The following is a 19849-nucleotide window of genomic DNA, read 5'->3' as shown; positions in this document are numbered from 1 at the left end:
AAAATGAAAATGTTAATAATTTGATCTAATTCATAGGATTAAATAAGCAGATCATAAAAAGCTAAGGATGGCGCCTGGCACAACTAAAAGCACTATATATATATATATATATATATATAATACTATATATATATATATATATATATATGGTGTTTTTTTTTTTTTTTTGGGCCGCACCCCGCAGCGTGCAGCATCTTGGTTCCCCGACCAGGGCTCAAACCTGTGCCACCTTCAGTGGAAGCGCAGAGTCTTAACCACTGGACCACCAGGGAAGTCTGTGACTTTTTAAGTTTGAAACTAGTTATGTTAAAATTAAAGTTAGTCTGTGAAGTGATGTTAGTTTTCAGTTTAATGTAATCTATAGTAAAATGTTTCAAAAAATTCTTAACACTGAATGAAAACATTCTTGATAGTTCTGGTCGGTGCCAGAGAACTAGGCAGATCGTAAAACAAAGCATCTAGATGGATACAAACAATGGCAACAAAAAACTTTCTTAAAACAAGAACGCAATATTTTCTTTCCCAAAGCCATGTCCTCTGTTATTATTATAAATCAAAGATTGGTATCAGTATTGGAGAAATCTATTTGAGTTCACTCAGGATGTTCACTGATAAGAAATATAATCTGGACTGGGAATAGGGTCACCAGACCCTCCATCATTTGCTGTAATGATCTTGGATCCCTCCGGGATTTTATGTTCCACATTTGCAAAATGTGGGAGCTCAACTATCTTATAAAGTTTTTTTGTTACAGGTCTTAATTATATAGAATTGCTTTTGTTGCCTTTTCTTTTTCAGTTGTGAAAAAGTACACATTGTTAATAATTAAAGGGTAGAGAGATTAAAGAAAGCCATAGGAACGTAAAAGAAGCATTTTGTGTATTTATGAAACTTAGCATGAATTTTAATGTGAGATGCTTTAAATTACTCTTCTTGCCTCCTGATTATTTCTCTTCCATACAAGATTGTGGAGTTACGGAACTAGCTAGAACATATAAAAGAACGGAGTGATAGAAAATGCAGGGGACACAGGTTCAAGCCCTGGTCGGGGAAGATCCCACATGCCGCGGAGCAACTAAGCCCGTGGGCCACAGCTACTGAGCCTGCGCTCTAGAGCCCATGAGCCACAACTACTGAGCCCACGTGCCACAACTACTGAAGCCCGTGCACCTAGAGCCCGTGCTCCGCAACAAGAGAAGCCACCGCAATGAGAAGCCCGCTCACCGCAAGGAAGAGTAGGCCCCGCTCGCCGCAACTAGAGAAAAGCCCGCGCACAGCAACAAAGACCCAACACAGCCAAAAATAAAAATAAATAAAATAAATAAGTAAATAAAAAGAAAGAACGAAAATGCCATGGGTTACTTGAGTCACTGAGATGATAATATCTGCGAAGGAAAGATGCCTGAGACTTCTGTACCTCCTTACTTAAATCAGGGCCTTCAAAAGCAGTTAGAATTAATATAAACCTTGATGAACAGGGATGTTTGCCCCATTTCTGGATCCTAGTATCTCGAACAGAAGTCGGCATTGTAATTGACATTCAGAAAATATTTACAGAATGTTTCTTTTCATTATAATCACCCTTTTTTTTAATATGAAAACTTAACCATATAATAAGTCAATATATAAACTCCTTGGTTACTCTACCATGTTTATAAGTCACAATCACTTTGAGAACAATTCCATTATATTCCTCTGCAGGATTTGAAGTATTTGCCAGGCTCTTGAGGCGAATTTCCTTTAACTTCCTTGGAGGTCTACAAGAGCGTACAAGGATACTTTAACTGGCTTTGTGTACACTGGAGGACGAAATTCTCTTTCATGAGGCAGATAAATGCCTCTAGAATACCCTTCGTGCAGTGCGCTTGTAAAATCAGAAAATCATGCGCGAACGAGTGTGGTCTGAGTAGCGAGTTTCATAAGACGCACATCAACATTTTTGGTAGCTACGAACTCTGCCAGGAATATACACCTGATAACAGCAGGGGGAAGCTGTGTGGTCAAGGGTCAGGTGTCCCCACATCCTTGCCTTGCTTTCCGGTCAGATCTAGTTTTCAAGGTAAAGGCCAGTACAGCAGTTCAACCCAGCTCACCCTGTCCAGGTTCGGATATCATGAAAGAAATGAAAGGCCCTGAAGCGTCATGAAAAACGTTCAGTTATTTGTGGTCATCAACAGAAATAATCAAGCCTTGAACTTGAGATTTCCTGTCACGTAACCTCACCAAATAGGCTTCCCATCTTCACACAAATGTCAACATGTCTAAAGGCACCACAATAACATTTTTGCCACATAAATGAAAAAAGCACCCAACCAATCACAACTGTTGACTTTTTTCGCAATGGGTTAAACATTGCCTCACGAATCTGTGCCCCAAAGCAGAAACCTGCACCCTTCCTCCTCAGACTTCCACACTGTTCATCTTCTCCCTTTTTTCCGCCTCCTCTCCTACCTGAGTTTCCTATATAGGCGTTAACCAGGGGAAAGTCACATCAGAAGCCAGCAGAGACCTCTGCGCCCAAGCTGTGTCACGTGCAATGTCTCCTGTGGGAAAGCTTAGGAGAGTGGCCCTCTGGAGGTCGCAATTGCTTACCTGGTCACTATTACCAGCTCAGAAAAAAAAGACAGCGCAGAAAAATGTGTTGGTATACAGTTAAGTAACTTCTACAGATCTGTGTCAACTTCTGGACAGTTACAAATGGGTACCATTATAACTTTGAGGACAAAAACAACAGGAATAGGTTATATCTGAGGAGAGAAGAACTAAACAGAGGCCAACCACAGATGTTTGAAAGAACACCGGTGACCGCTTCGGGTCTGGTAATTAATCTAAAATCTAAAAAAATCTGGGTTAGATTTAAAACTATTTTTTTTCCTGCTCTGATATTTTAAAGCTAAAATTTATAACTTTAAAAATTTATAACATTAGTTAGGTTTTTGTTTTTTTGCCAAACCAAAAATACATGAAAATCACCAAAAGTAATACTGTGATCAAGGCGCAAGAGGGAGGGGATATACGTATATGTGTAGCTGATTCACTTTGTTATACGGCAGAAACTAACACACCATTGTAAAGCAATTATACTCCAATAAAGACGTTAAAATACCCAGGCGATAATACTACTACATATACGTAATGGGATTGGTTGTGACAAATAAAAGAGTTAATATACATTAAAAAAAAATACTGTGATCAGCACAAAACACCTTAGTCGGAAGAATGCAAAAGGGAACCTCACAAAGGAAATCTTCAACAGATTGGAGCAAAAAGGGAAAAAAGAAGAGAGAGAGGGGTGAGCCTCAATCGAGCAGTATTTACTAAGTCAACATAATTTGTTGACCTGAAATCACTGTATCATGCTAACTTTTTGTTCCAATTATTTTTGTTCAACTAAGTGGCAAAGAATTACTTCCAAGTAGATAGTTTATTATTCACTTAACCTTACTAGCTAATACCATTTTACCCAAACGGATTCATTATTATAAAATTTTCTTGGATTTTCTGCTCCACTTAACACCTCTGGGAAGCTACTTTCAAAAATCAGATCAAGTGACCATCGTGCTCTTAATCACATGTTTGTTCAGAGTGAAAAACAGTGACTAAAAATCCCTTAATAACAATGTGTTTTTATGCATCAGCATACCAACGGGTAATCAGCAAAAGGGCCCATCTTCCAGAGACTGTTCCATCTAAATTCAAGGCAACCTGCTAAAAACATGACAAGTACCCTAAAATGTATCGTGTTCAGTCACTCACATTAATATATAACCATGTAGCGTAAGCACATGCCTAATTACCAACTAATTTATACTTGCTAATTTATACTTGCTAAACTGCTTTTTTAAAAGGCACACAGAGCTATCTGCCTTCTAGAATTAATTTGAGCTATAAAATATGAGTATCCATTATATTAAAAGGAAACATATTACTACTTTAGGTTTTGCAGCACTTAGTCAAACTGGAAGTGTTATTTGCAGTCCAATATAAATAAACAGTGGCTTACCTAAGTTAAAGACTTTATACCATCAGTTTCTCTAAATTACAGGCAAGGAACAGATGCTCAAGCTCTGCGTGTCTGGAGTTGCATCAGACACAAGTCTTCTGAAACCATTTTGAAATATACTTAACTGCATACCATGCTAACACGTAGTATATTACCTACTGGTACTCTAAAGACGATTCGAAGACATCCTACCTCTCGGTTAAAAACGGGTCTAGTTCACAATTATGTGGAACACAACAGTCTCAAAATAAATTCGGTAATTTGCACCTGCTATGAAAACAATTGTAAGAATGACATTTGAGGACTGCCAGTGAAACACTCCATGAGAATCAGGAAAATCCACAATAGATAACTGCCATACATCTCTAGAACATAACTGTTATTCCCCTAGACGTTTTGCTCGCTGGTCTATAAAACATAGTAGTACAAGAAATCGCAGTGGTTAACAATAACAAAATGGAAAACAAAATCTTGCTGTGGGCCTGCTGGGAGGAAACCGTCATTTCCAAGTCTGCCTTAAAGTTGAACTACATTTTGACAAGCAACATATTTTTAAGGAATCCTTACGAAGAGTGAACAACATGCATGTTTAAAAGTGGAAATGATACCACTTCACAGCAGTGGTCAGAGGGCACTATGACGACATCACACGGCTTTTAGAACAACCTTCTACAAACTAGTTCTTTTGTATAGTCTGGCAAAAGCAGTCTGTTCTTTTGGGGATACTCCTTGGGTATTTAATGGCATTATTTAAATTCAACAGCGAGGCTGCCTCCTGATTTAATGTCTTCATTAAAGACCTTCATTTGCCCTTACCTTCCCCAGGACAGCAGCTACCTGTCACCACCGAGGTCCTCACTGTGATTTATCTCTATACACAAAGTTAGAGTAGTCTGCTCTGTAAAAAGGATAATACTTGTTCATTGTTATTTTTACTTATTTTTAAAGCAGACCCACTTAACACATTTTGGGGAATGCAAAGGGGGAAAATGATCTGCTCTAATCTCCCATTCATGAATGAGCAGATGCCATGAGGTTACAACAGAGAGAAAGGAATCCAGGATAAGGAGCATTTCAAGAGCTATGGCCACACTTTAGTTGCAACTGTCACACACAAACAGAGAGCTTCTAGAGATGATGTCTACGGGATAGAGAGAGAGCACAGTCACTTTAGTGCTGAAGAAAAGTAATCGCTTGGTTCTTCTGAGTGTTTATGTTGCGGGCAGGGGGCAGATAGAAATAAGCCCCCAAACCCACTGCTACTGACGTTTGAAGATTCCTCAAGGACCACAAAACTGGAATGGGCATTAGAAAAACCTAAGGCAGTCTTTTCTTTCTTGACTAACAAAATCAAAGTCTGCAGAATCCTACTGAAATGCCCAAGGTCACACACCTAGTTACTGATAGGACTGGGCATGACTAGGATTGCAAAGATCATTTAAGGTGTTTGTTAAATATTTCTCATTCTGATAATGACGATCTTTCTAATTTATTACCTTTAGAATTTATCGTCTTCTCCAAAAGCCAAGAAAGGTAGATTTGATCTTCCTCAAATTTCTGAAATAACCATGAGTTTGAACTTTCAAAGCAGGAGACCATCAGGTTCCGTCCAAAAGGGTCAGGACAGAGTAAGCATAAGAGGGGGAAAGGAATCTCTTGCTCAGGATTGTATGTTTATATGTTACAAAAAATGGAGAGTGAGCTGTACCCAACTTTAAACGTGACTTTTCCCTTCTAAACAACTCTGGCGATCAATAATCATAATAATAACTTCCTACTACTCTGTAACACTATGGGAGTTAAGTACCTCCAGTGAAATTTGAATAATAGTCCATTGACTGTTTTAGAAACAGGGTACCAACTCAGGAAAATATCTTAGGATATAAGAATGCATATTGTACGGTAATCTAGTTGTTGCTATAAATCCTATATTTTGAGATGCTTCTCTGTTCCTAATGTACCCATTAGAATCATTCTAGATTTAATATTGCCATCTGCAGCTTTTACTACAGAAATATACTATCATTTGTTCCATCTCTAAACCATTTAAAAAGTTTAGCATTAACTTCGATAATTTTAATGCTGATGAAACAGCCCTCTTCTTTTGTACTTAAAAGGTATAATTCTTTACATTTTAGTTAGTGAGGCTGGGGACCCTCTGTGATATGTGACTTTTCACATAAAGAAACTGTGATCAAACCCATTAGCTCCCTGGGCCAGATAACATTACAGCCACAGACCACAACCTCCCGCGGTTAACTGGCCTGAATACTCAGGCAGGGGTTCTGGAAATGAATCCCATAGCCCCATAGTTTGCATCTGCTTATGAGACAGGGAATTAAAACTTCTCTAAGTGGATTACAGAATCATTTTCAACTAGCACAAATAACCTCTGCCCTGGGTGAAAGGAATGAAAAAGAAAGAGGAACAATAGTTTACAATTAACTAGAAGAAGCCTATGTAAATTAAAAGGAAAGTGACAAAGCACAGTCCTTCTGAGCTATTTATAGAATATCTAAATGGTAAAATTATATTTAAAGGGCTTGTTTCTTCATACTTTTACAACGTATCTCAGCAGGATCAATCTTCACTCTTAATTTACCCTTGCATTTACACTGAGCCAGGTAAGATTTACATGACTTCAATAAAAGGCATCGCGTTTCAGTAAACATTTAGTAAAACAGCCAAAAAGAAATTCTACCAGAATGAAAATCTAGAGTATCATCTGAAATGAATGTAAGGACACGCATGTCTGCATATTCGTTTGCACCGATAATTTTATCAGTGAGGAGTCTTGCAGAACAAGGGGAAATGTTTGCAGGGTATCTTTCTGCAGAACCAGCAGATTCCCAGAGGAGGCACTCAAGTGCTGCCGGTTACAGCTAGATCTGCTCTGCTTGTCAGAGGCTGAGGAGATGGTCACACACAGGATGCTGATCACACGCGTTCCTTGTCCTCAGCTCCCCTTTATCACCCAATTTAGAAGCAAGTGAGTCCTTCCTGCTAAGGAGAGAAGCTCCCATCACTATCCCTTTGCAATTAACAAAGGTGCCTTAGTTATTTTAGAAGTTTCTGATACCACCAATTTAAGAGAAGGCTTTAAAGCCTCCCAATCAAGTAACAAACCTTTTTGCATGTGAGAGAGAACCATGATGTGATACGAACTACTAAGGCAATAAATGCAAAACCTTATAAAATCGAAGGAGGGAATCACTGAGGCATAAAAATTCACACACTGAGCAATTTATGGCAGTGAATTTATGGCAGTGAATCTTTACAAAAGATTCTAAAAGATCTGACAAAGCATTGGGCTTGGCACAAAATTCACTTCCTCACATCAGTATACATTCTGAGAAGTTTCTATCAGCTTTGCCCTAAACAAAACAAAACTAAACTAAACTAAAATGCTGAATGATAGGGAGACCAATAATGAAATCACGCCTTAGGAGACACAGTGGGTGGATTTTTAGATCTAGGAAGGCTGAACAGTGGCCAGCTCAGGATGCTCTCCATCCTCTGGCCTTCACTGGATACTGAAAACTAGAGTCAATTCAAGGGTAAACTGCAGTAATGTAGATGCTTTACAATTACCCTTTTATAAGAAAGGGAAAAGCTCTGTGCTATTAAATCAGTAAAACTGGACTTAAGAAGACTTGTGAGCCTGTCAGCTGATTGTTAACACAATTCTAATGACCTACTGCAGCCCTTAATCACAATATCTCATGTTGTAAGTGCACAAATGCCCTTTTATTAAGGCTGCAAACCTTAAGGACTTTTAGCAGGTTGATGGTCTGCTCTGATGATGATTTTTCTTTCCACAGACAGGCTTTCACAGCTAGCTTTACCAGATAAGACTATTAAGGCTGGTTGCTACCTAATTGCTTCTGCCACTCTACTCCACATTAAACACTGATATAAGCCAGACTTCCACAAAGTTGCCAGTTTGACTACCTGCCTCAATTCTTTAGCATTTTAATTCATACTGTCCCAAATAGCCCCAAAATGAAGAAAATGATTCTTAATATATTGCCTTTTACATATAGTAACAAGAAAACAGCTTCTGTAAACAAAATCTAACCAGTTCTTCTGGAAAGAAGTAAATTTGGTGAGTTACTGAAAGGTTTCCAATGCAATTACTTTCTTCCTCAGTTCTTCACTACCAACTTGTCTTTATAAAGACACACTTAAAACTATTTAGATGTCGCTGGCAGTGTATCAACGCAAACTTTCCTTTTAAAAAAAATGGCTACTACTGCCCCTACACTCTTAAAATACACATTTTTGTGCTGTTAACCTGATTTTTTTAAATGCATACTTGTCACATAGCTCAAGCCATATGTTCACATGTTACTTACACTTTCTTCTATTTTTTCCCAAAAAGTTTTATCTACTTTTGTGTGAAAACTAATCTGAGTACCTGCCTGATTACAGGAATTATGAAGGCGAGTCTTAAAGATGTTTCACTTAAAAAGTGATCCAATAAAGAGAAGATATTTCTTGCAAGGTAAAAGGCGTTTTAAGTATATTCGTGGTTCAATTTTCAGATCTCCAAAGCCTTGAGACACCCAATCCTTGATGGTTTCTTCACAGGTTCCCATCTTCCCACTGCTGGGTGAATTCAGTGCCAATCTCTACTCACCTGAACTGTATCTAAGAAATCCGTAAGATTAACGATCTAAAACGTGAAGCCAATAAAGACAATAGGTTCTTCCTCGTGCATCCACGCTGGGAGGCCGAATACCCGCAACCAGCCGTGGACCAGGTGTGCCCACGAAGAAGTCCACCAAGCATTCAGAGAAGCAGGGCGCCCTTTGAACGACGCACGCCTTGGGTACAGCCGGGCGGAGGGGAGGCAGGATGCCTAGTAGAGGCCAGCCCTGCGGATGCCCGGCAGCAGCAGAATACTAATTACAGGAAAAAGCAAAGCACCCTTAGATGAGCTCCACCTTTCCGAAAGGTACACGGAGTCTACGCAGATGGTCAGCTGGACTCCCGCACGCTCAGGCACACACCCCTTTGCAGTCTCAGACCGCGGCAGAAGCTGGACGCCCCGCCAGCGCGGAGTTTTGCCCCTATCCATCCCAGGTCAAAGCAGGGTCCCTCGTGCTCCTCTTTGAGGAGAGCGGACCAGATTGCGTGCACCGCTTCACCTGGAGAACGCTGCGATCTGCTCTCTCCCTCAACTCGCCAACTCGCGTTGCACCTGGTGTCCATCAGCACCGGCTTTCCGGGCCCCGCGCCCTAGGCACCCCCAGCCCGCCCTGCCCGGCGGAGCCGCAGCTCAGGGCCACCGAGCAGTAACTTGGGGACGCCAGGGAAACTCCACACGGATCCCCACGCCCGCCTCCCGCCCGCCGAAGAGTCCCGCTTCCCCAGGCGCACGGCGAGGGCGCGCTTCTGCCCGGCGGCGCCTTCCCCGAACCCCCAACTCACCTGGGGGCTCGCTGCCCTCTCCGCGGCGTCCGGCGCCAGCCACCCGGGCGTTGGCATCCGAAAGGAGGCGCGCTCAGCAGCCGGGCGCCCGCGGGTGCCTCGGGACCCAGTGCGCGCAGCTGGGCGCACGGGGCGGACCCGCGGCGCCCGCTCGGCACCCGCTGCGGCGGCCCGGTTCGGGCGCCTGTTCCAATCACAGCCCTCCGCGCGGGGCGCGGGGCGCAGGATGCGGGGTCCCTGTCCGGGCCCCGGGAGGCTCAGACGCCAGGTCCGGAGCGAGCGGGCGCGCGCGTCCGGAGAGAGGGCGAGAAGGCGAGTGGGCGGGCCCAGGAGAGATGGAGAGGGCGCGCCGGGGCCGGGCCAGGTGGGCGGGAGCGGAGGAGGAGCGGGTGGTCGGCGGCGGGCGCCCGCAGACAGCGCCGTGCGTGGCAGGACCCGCGAGCTGCTGAGACTCCAGCACCTCCCGGAGCCCGAGTGAGGGCTCTCTGCAAGGAAGCCGCTCCGCCGCCGCGCGCGCACTCTCGCGTGCGCACCCCCGCGCTTCACTCCTCCGCCGCCCTCCTGACAGCTCGGTGCAGACCGAGTCCTTCGCAGGAAAATCCAGAGGATCGGTGAAAGTAGGAGGGGCAGCAGCCCATCCATCTCTCGGCGAGGTATTTGCATCGGCAGCGCGGAGCTGGAGGCGAGTTTTGGGAATTTTTTCCAGCGACCTCCCCTCCCCCCCCGAACCTGTCGCGGAAGCCGTGATCAATTGAGCTCCTGAGGCATGAAGGCAAAGTCATAAAACTAATCAGAACTTACAGTTTTCTTGCGTGATAGTTTTGCCCTTTCAATCTCCTCGGACTGCTCTAGTTCTACTTTCTCTACTTGCAGACAATTTCCTCCCCTGCTGGGCTCTCTAATGCAAAACTTCCGAGGCGTGTGATTTACGCGCAGGGTGGGAGAGAGGACCCTTGCGAGGTGGGGAAGGGGCTCTGGTCTTTTTTTTAGGACGCGCCACAGCCAGTAGAGTTGAGCACGCTTCGTTTTCCTTTGCTCTGGTGCTTGATTCAGGCTGATGACGAGATGGATGTTCTGTCGTAGGGGTTAGGAAGGTTGAATAGATCATTTCCAAGCGCATTCGTTTTCATTTTTCTCATTCTGTCAATGGAACTTGCCCTGCGTCTCTCATCCATCCTTAACAGTGATTCTCCAGATACCGGTCATGTGGGCACGGGCTCGTCCGTGTAAGCACCTCTGCTTTCTTGCTCACTCGGGCACACTTGCCCTCCCCCCCAATCCAGCTCCTCCTGTCCATTTAGCTTGCATTTTCCCTCTCATCTAGTTAGTATTTAAAATTGAATTCTATGCTAATAATTCTAACAGCAAACCTTTCTAAAGCTTCTATTCCTTTCCAGATACCACGCATGCTATGCTGTTTACTTACAGTTGCTTCATTTTAAAAGTTATATCTCCAGCCCTAAACCTCTCCAGCTCCAGGTCTGCTAGGATGGCCATTTCACAGTCCATTTCCATTCAACTGTCAGCCATCACCCAAACTCGGTACGTTTAGAACAGACCTCTATCTCCGCATAGGTACCACCTTGGATTTCCCAGTATGTATTTCTCTTTCAGCACCATCATCATTCTCCAGGTAGCAAGACATTAAACCTCGGCTTCATCTTTGAGGACTTTGACAGGATTTTCTCTGTGAAAATCCTCAATTATTCCAGCTAATATTACACAATCTAGAACTTTACATTTTTCTGGTGGCCTTACATACATCTGTCTTCCTTCATCTAATGAATTTGCTTCTGGGATGGGACCTATCCTTATAATTGTTCTGGACCAAACGCTTCAGGAAGGCAAAGATTGATATTCAGTATGATTAACACACAGCACGTGTTCAACCCTTAGCAAATATTCGTTGAATACAGAAGTGAATGTTTGTATCCCATCCAGCATTAACACAAATCTGAGCCCACCGACCTGTTTGTAACCAGTTCATTGACTGCCCGGATCTTTCATCTGTAAGAGATGGTGTGTGATCAGGAATCAGGTACTGTACCATATTTATTTATTATCTTGTTCTAATCAATGGCCACCACATAAGAAAGGGAAAAAATTGGAGACCTTTTTTTAAAACGATATTTTGGTCATACTGTTCCTAAAATTGTCCTCAATTGTTTATCTTCTTGTGCCTCTGCATAAATATTGATCACCAGTTTGGGCTTCCGTCCTGAACCAGATGTTTCCATGCTACTTGCCTTCCTTTTTAAAAAATATCCTTAAACTATAACCTTGACACAGATTCTAGAAGGGGTGAGTTAACCAGAATACTAGTTCTGGTCGGTTCATCACAGAGGAAGGTCGAGGTTCTTCTCCACCTAGAGAGTACAGTGTAGAAGGCAAGGGTAAGAACAGTGGATGCTTCACACAGTAACTGAGGGACACCCTTTCGTTTGGGGAGGTCAGGGATGGTCTCTCTCTGAGGAAATGGCACTTAAGCTGAGACATGTTGATGAGAATGAGTTGGACTTGAGAAGCTCTGAAGGAAAATGGCCTGGACAGAATAAACAAGGACAAATGTTTGCAAAGGAAAGAGTTGGGTATATTTGAGAAACAGAGAACACAGCACAAGGGGGAGAATCAAGAGGGCTTATGTTGGAGTGGTGGGCAAGGGACAAGTCTCGTAGGGCCTTCTAGGTCCCTGGATGGTGTTTGTATTTTATTTTTAGGAGGAAGCTCTACATTAGGAATGACAAATAAAGGAATTGCTCCTCAAGTTTACACCGTGGTCAAGTTCAAGGACAAGACATGTTTTTTTCTATCCTTTCTCCTCTTGCATCCTTTTTTTTTTTTTTTTTTTTTGCGGTACACGGGCCTCTCACTGTTGTGGCCTCTCCCATTGAGGAGCACAGGCTCCGGACACGCAGGCTCAGCGGCCATGGCTCACGGGCCCAGCTGCTCCGCGGCATGTGGGATCTTCCCGGACCGGGGCACGAACCCGTGTCCCCTGCATCGGCAGGCGGACTCCCAACCACTGTGCCACCAGGGAAGCCCTCTTGCATCCTTTTCCTACAACTTTTGGTTGATTAGAGAACCTTGTTTCCTTAGAAACACAAATAAAAAGTCACTGTACTAGATAAATCCCAAGATGCTACTGAATGTTTAAGATTCCATGAAATACAAATGTAAGTCATGGACTTCCCTGCTGGTGCAGTGGTTAAGAATCTACCTGCCAATACATGGGTTCGGGCCCTGGTCCAGGAAGATCTCACATGCAGTGGAGCAACTAAGCCCGTGCGCCACAACTACTGAGCCTGCGCTCTAGAGCCCGCCAGCCACAACTACTGAAGCCCGTGCACCTAGGGCCTGTGCTCCACAACAAGAGAAGCCACTGCAGTGAGAAGCCCGCGCACCACAACTAGAGAAAGCCACATGCAGCAATGAAGACCCAATGCAGCCAAAAATTAATTAATTAACTAATTAATTAATTAAATAAATTAAAAAACAAATGTAAATCATAACTGCATATGCTTGTGAAATTTCATGTTGCCATATAATTTTCAACTTTATGTTTTACTATTTCTATTCTTATATATAACAATCTTTTACAAATCCTCTCAGTTGAAGGTTTCATTTCTTCACTGTCACTTAATTCTGTACACAAATTTGGTAAATGTCCCCCTTTCTTTCCTACTTAAAAAAATCCTCTCAATTTATTTTCATTCTCGATTAAATTAATAAAATCACCTGTACCAGACCTGAATTTTGGAGAAGGAGGAATTAAAAAAGGTAAGAGAACTTTGCCATGATTTCTGTTGGTGTGGAAAAGTATTTCTCTACATGTTTTATCTCCCAAAGCAGATTTGGTGCAAGTACAAGGTTTCTGATGAGATTGCTGATTCAATTATATTCATATTCATTCCATCCTGATCTTACTCTAAAACCAGAGATGTGGCTTGAGTATCTGGCAACTGAGAGCAGAAAAAAGCTAATCACTGAGATCTGAGTGCTTCTAGCAATTCTGGGGAGCCCTGGGTAGGAAAACATAGATGTGGCAGAAGGTAACAAGCAGTTACATAAGGCAAGCTCTCAAAAAGTCGGATCATTTATAGTTTCCTGTAACAGTCTCTCCCAATATAAACGTGTGGATAATAATAAAAATGTATCTTCATTATGTAATGCTTAGAATTTTCCTGAGTATGTCTATATTCTTCAATCTATTTCATCTAATTAAGTATACTTCCATTTTGTAGAAAAGAAAGGACTTCGTAGGAGAGATTTCTAGCTCTCTACAGTCATTTACTAACTTGGTAAATATGAACCCATACTGTGTGATCCTTAGTCTAGGGTTTGAGAACACAAAGATGAAGATGTAGTTCTTATCTTCAGGAACCTTCCAACCTATTGCAAAAATAAGAAGGTGCGTACATCTCCATGCACCGCCATGAGCACTGTGATCAGGTAGACACAGAATATCAGGTGTAGAAGCACATAACATGACAAAAAGTATCGATTGGGAAGAGAAGATGTTTGGATTGTACCATGAGAGCAATGCGAGAGCGTGAGGAGTTTTACGAAGGGAAATTATGATGATGACTGTATGAGAAAGCAACACCCTGGCAGTCTTGCGCACTGAAGGTGAGGAAATGTTTAGGAAATTACTGGAGAAATCCAGGTGAGAAAAATATTGGCCTGGACTCTAGTTGTGGCACTAGTGTATGAAAATCCCTTGCATGTAATCAGAAAATAGAAATAGATTTGAAGATTTCTTGAATGCAGTTATCAATAACAGAGCATAAATGATCACTGAGAGGAGAAAGATGTGTGCCTAGGATTAGCATCGTGAAATCACCCCTCCCCCACCCCTTGACCGCATCTCACTGGTGACCGTGCCCCTCGCAGTTGCTAGACTGAACAAATCCAAAGTCTGAGATGATACAATTTTACTGCTTAAGGTGCTCTCAAGGGCTGCTTGTTCATTATCCAAGCAGTCAGTCTGTCCAAAAATGAATACTTCCTTGGAGAGTACACTACTTAGTTAAAGGGCCCTGAATCTATTCACAGAGCAAGGTCAGCACGCAGTAAGTTAGAAAATGCAAGGTTGTCTGTTGAGGAGGAGGGCAACAGAGCCACAGTAAGAACACAGGACTAAGGTCTCATTTAAATCAATAAAAGTGCCAAGCATGGAAAACCTTGAAAGCATAAGTAAAATGAGAAAGAAAAAAAACCTCAAAAGTCCTTTGCGAACTCACATATCGTAAGGTAGGTGCGTCCCAGTGGGTGGTACTCAGATTTCTGAGGTGATACAATGATGCTCATGGACCAGTACTGAGGTTGCCATTCACTTCAAATACACAGTACAGAGAACTTCCACAGCGAAGAATAAGATCTATTGGTTAAACAGAAAAACAACTTTAGACATTTTAAATCTGCCTACCTGTATATCTTATGCTTTAGACTATAGGTAGCACACTCCTTACCCCAACTATTTAGGAAAAAACCCACAGAAAGAAAATGGGAACAAAATGACCCACGGAGGGGTCAGAAAGCAAGGGTGAAGGATTCATTTTTCCCCTGTTCTAAGCAAAGGAAGTTGCCCAGACTATCTTTCCAGAATCCTCCAGATATTCGAAGCTTCTTCATGGGGCTTCAGAATATCTGAGATATTGTGGGTCATTGGTTACCATTTTAAAGAAGTAGAGCTTCCTGCTGCTACAAGTCAAATTTCTCAACATTTTCTTTCTGACGAACAAACACAAACAGATAAACATCTGACTTGGATTTGGTATTAAACGCCAAAGCAAGGGAACACTTAGTTATTTAAATAGAGTACGATACCCCTGATGTGCAATTGTATCTCTGGAATTACAATAGTTGGAACACAAATTACTTTTTAAAAAGCGGCTCAAATCAAAATTGTCAGAAATAATATAGCTAGGCCTGTGCTGTCTCTTGAATTATAGTTGTTCCATAAAAGCCTTCTAAAACCATCGGAGAGAAAAGCGCTAATGCAAATTCCTGCTAAACATTGCTCTATCACTCTGTAATAAACCAGAGAATCTTCTGGGAAAAAAAGTGGATTTTCACAATAAACTCATTTCAGAAATATTTATTGAGTGTGTGCTGTCTGCTGGGTTTGATGCCACAAATTGCAGGAACTAAAAAGGAAAGTAATGCCAAGGCCCCACGGAATATTCCAGGCACATACAGAACTATAAAAAGGGGAGAGATGAGGCTAAACTCAGTAAGAAAACCATAAGCATCGAGCTATGGGATTTGAAGAAGGAAGACACTTGTTACTGGAGGGTCTTAAAAGCATAAGCCAATATGACCTTTCACCTGGGTCTTGGACAAGACTAGGATATAGACAGTAGGAGACGGCAGAATATCAGGAGAATATTCAGAGAACCTCAAACAGTCTCCAAGGAGCAAAGGGATTTAATAGGGGAATGTTTTTGTTGTTTACATAGAATGGGATTCTTATACAGAATCCTCTGCTCACCTAGACAGAAAGAGGGCTCCCTAAGCATGCGTTCACTTGTTCAGCTTGTGCCGGGACACTTTCTCTGCCTGTGCACTAACCTGATTGTTCCCTGCATGCAGACTCAGAGAGCTGGCTTGCCCTGGGTTTTCCAGGTTTTATAGCTGGTGTCACTAAATTATATTTAGCACTCTCCTAACACACATAAAATGTGCGTGTAGGAATGACCCTACTTCCAGCAGCTGCATGGAACCAACAGTACAGCTCTCTGGAGTATGTGACTGAGGCTAAACTCATATTCAGAAAGCAAATCCAGGAAGGGAAAATATAAGGAAACTATATACCTTAGGAAGAAAAATTAGATGAAATGAGCCAGTTTCTACAAAGGAAGGTAAGCATGCTTAATAAAATACCGAAGAACCACCACCCTAGAAGATACTTGTGGTTAAGAAGAGCAGTAGTCTTTTTATGAACTTGAACTACTCCGATACCAAAGGGGATATCTCAAGTAGTCATTATCTTTTTGAACTGCAAGTGATTCCACTTTTCACTGTTAGGTCTGAATGATTAAAAAGGGCAACCAGCATCTTTCCTTCACTTCATTCCCATCTGGCAAAATGGTCACTCTACACCCCAAATTAACGAGGGCCTCTCACTACAAGAGAGTAAATATGAAAACTAACTTGATTGAGACAGATGTCATATATGAGGACCAACATAAACAGACCTTATGGACAAAATAAGGCATGATATTTTCTAACGCATTTGTGTATTTGTGTGAGAAAAAATTGTGCTGGAAATGAATCCTCATTATGCCACATTTATTTAGTTAGGGCTTTTTACATTTAATGCTGACAGGAAAATGTTATACTTCTCGTGAGGAACTTAAAGATTTCCTTCCAAATAAATCTGTGGTTATGAATCATGGTCTGAAAGGGTTAATGGGCCTCAGTAAGCAACTGAATTACCACCAGTCACAGAGGATAATTGGGCCCCATACCTTATGCATGAAATGACCTACATAAGACACCTTTGATGACACTTAAGCATATTCCCTCATTTTCTCAACAATGAAACTGAAATTCAGGAAGGTTAAAGGGATTGGTTCATCATCTCATGACAAACTCAAGGTAGGGGAATAAAACGCTAAACCCAGTAATGAAAGCATGCTGGCTGGTCCGCAGGGCAACAGCCAATGCAGGATTCCAAAACCCCTAGACATGTAGACTTAATTATTTGATATTTTGCATGTCCAATATCAAGAAGGATTTTTTGGTTTATATTTCATAGCTTTTCTAAGCATGAGAAAAGAATTTGGTTGTAGCCATTCTCATTTTTAATTTGACTTTCTTATAGCTTGGACTCTAGTGGATTTATAATGATTAAAATTGAATATATTTTCACAAATAATTCTGTAGACGTGGCTTTCCATCACACCTTAAAATTTTATTTAACTACTAATGTAAATCATAATTCTCATTCTTAGAAGAATAAGAATTGAATGAGTCTGTCGCTTTAGGGGAAAAAACTCCTATATTTTGGAGAACTATAAAGTCAAATGAATAGCTCACGGCAAGAAAGTAATTTGATGTTAGAATCCATATTGATGGATAATTCAGTTCCTTTATCGTATGAAATACCAAGTAGTTCCACCCAAAAGTGAAAAAGCTAAATAAGTTTTTAACCCATAGTTAATGAAGAAAAATAGCTCTATTACTTGTTAGAAAATTATTAGGTATTCTTTTTTTTTTATTAGGTATTCTTTAACCATTTAAATATTCCCCTATAGATTAAGACAAAATATATCTTTCTAAATTTATGAAAGACAGCTCCTTAACCGACCTTGCAAATTTGACTAATTTGAGTGTCATGTTTGAGTGAATACATAACAGAGCAAGACAAAGTTTTAGGTGTTTTAGTTTGTTTAACCAAGAGCACTGTAATCAGTGCTCCTCTGATTACATCCAACCTGCAGACAAGTTGGGCCCATATAGTGGTCTTGTTTGTTTGTTTATTATTTTTATTCATGTCTTCCAGTATTTGTTATTGGAAGATTAGACACACATATCTCTGTTTCTGACTTCTCTTGTTTTTTCTGTATTTTACAAATGTTCTATCTATATACATGTATTTTTTTAAAATTTTATTTTATTTTTCTTTTTTGGCCGCGCTGCACAGCTTGCGGGTTCCTAGTTCCCCGAGCAGGGATTGAACACAGGTATCCGGCAGTGGAAGCAGAGAGTCCTAACCACTGGACCACCTGGGAATTCCCTCTGACTTCTCTTCTACACACTGAAAATCTGACACACTTACAATTTCATATTATAAAGTATGACTAATGTGAGGCCTCTCTGTTCCTTGAGATGGGCATATACACTCCATTTCGCCACAGTCAGCTTACTCCTCAGTGTAACAGTTGCGCCTTTGTAGGTGTGTCAGTTTACAATCCCTAATACTGAAGGTAAGATATCTTAGTCTCCTTTCACTTCTGTAAGAAAATACCCTAGACTTGGTGGCTTAAACAACGAACACTTATTTCTCACGTGTTGTCTGGGGACTCCATGTGTGAAATCAGGGTGCCGGCAGGTATGGTTCTGGTGAGAGCCCTCTTCCTGGCTGTAGACAGACTGCTTCTTGCAGTGTCCTTGTGGCCAAGGGGGAGAGGCCTATTCTCTTCATCCCCTTATTTGGACACCAATCCCATCATGAGGGCTTCACCCCAAGACCTCATCCAAATCCAATAATGTCCCAAAGGCCCTGCCTCTAAACATCATCACACAGGGGATTAGAGCCTTAACATATCAATTTGGGGGGAAACACAACATTCAGTCCATAGCATAAGATATGCAAGTAGGCAGATTTCAAAGTCTAAAGATTTTTTTTCCCATTTAACCGTTAGACATAATTAGATCTTGTTATTCTCGTGCGTGGATGTTATCTATACAGTGTATTCTATACAGTGTATTCTGTATAAGATAAGAAAGTAAATGGAAACCTCAGTACTAGCACAGCTGCATTCTTATATTACCTGGGAAACCTTAATACCACCCACTGGAACACATCTACTTTATTATACGTGAGTTGGCAAATGGCTTTTGATCTTTTTTTTTTTTTTTTCATTTTACACATGCTATCAAGGTTTTCCATGCTTGGCACTCATATTGATTTAAATGGGATCTTAGCATTTAGATAAATCTATTAGAATAGTAATCTATTAGAAGCAAGAATAGCAAAATATGAATCATCCCATTTCATGAAGACTAGTTATGAAACACTCAAGTAATTTTAGCTCCCCCTGTCCTAAAAGGATGGTTTAGATGCTAATTAATACCCAATTTGTAAGGATTCCTTTCTTTGAAAAATATAGTTATTTCAATTATGCCCAGCATATGCTTCCATATTTATAACACATGATCTTTATACAGTATTCCTAAATTCTACTTTTTACACTGAATTTGTTTTGTTATTTTTACTTTTGGCTTAAAAATGGAAAAACTTGCTAATCATTAATGAGAGTCATAGGAGGCATGACTACAATACTGTAATTTTATCTTTACTCGCACATATATGAGCAGATTCGGAAGTATAATAATGCAGTTAAACTAAAAGCAATATTTGTACAGGCTTTGAAGCACAAAATTTTTAATTTGGAGATATAATACATTATACCCATTTAAACTAATACGTTTAAAGAGCATTTTAAACAATTATTAAATATATCGTGCATGAATGTACTGTGTTGGTACAAGAATTTGAGTATCAAAGGACCCATTATGTTTTTTAAAGAAACGTATAAATTCAGATATTTTCAGAAGTATTTATATCTCTTTTTTATGAACATACATCATAATCATTGAAATCTACCCAAATCTGTCATTCTCTTAATAGACACAGATCAAAATCTTTAGATTTTTCTTTCTATATATTTTTTCAAAATTGTGTGA

The 19849-nt window shown here is 41.0% G+C and overlaps 1 protein-coding gene across 2 annotated transcripts in view; it reads right to left on the bottom strand.

Moving 5' to 3' along the window:
* CDH7 (cadherin 7) overlaps positions 1-19849 on the bottom strand; it is a 190210-nt gene that overhangs the window by 114706 nt on the left and 55655 nt on the right. The window contains exon 2 of one of the 2 annotated variants that reach the window (XM_019937195.2): positions 14677-14813. Coding sequence is in view for 1 of the 2 variants with exons in the window: in XM_073790799.1 (XP_073646900.1) it covers positions 9437-9493 (57 nt within the window). In the remaining variant the exon portion in view is untranslated. Of the gene's footprint in view, positions 1-9436; positions 9649-14676; positions 14814-19849 lie in introns of those variants that run through there. The other variant, XM_073790799.1, reaches the window with a different exon arrangement.

This window comes from Tursiops truncatus, chromosome 13 (assembly GCF_011762595.2).
Source record: "Tursiops truncatus isolate mTurTru1 chromosome 13, mTurTru1.mat.Y, whole genome shotgun sequence".
Lineage (NCBI taxonomy): Eukaryota > Metazoa > Chordata > Mammalia > Artiodactyla > Delphinidae > Tursiops > Tursiops truncatus.
The sequence above is the reverse complement of the archived record's forward strand: the minus strand, read 5'-3'. Positions and strand labels throughout refer to the sequence as shown.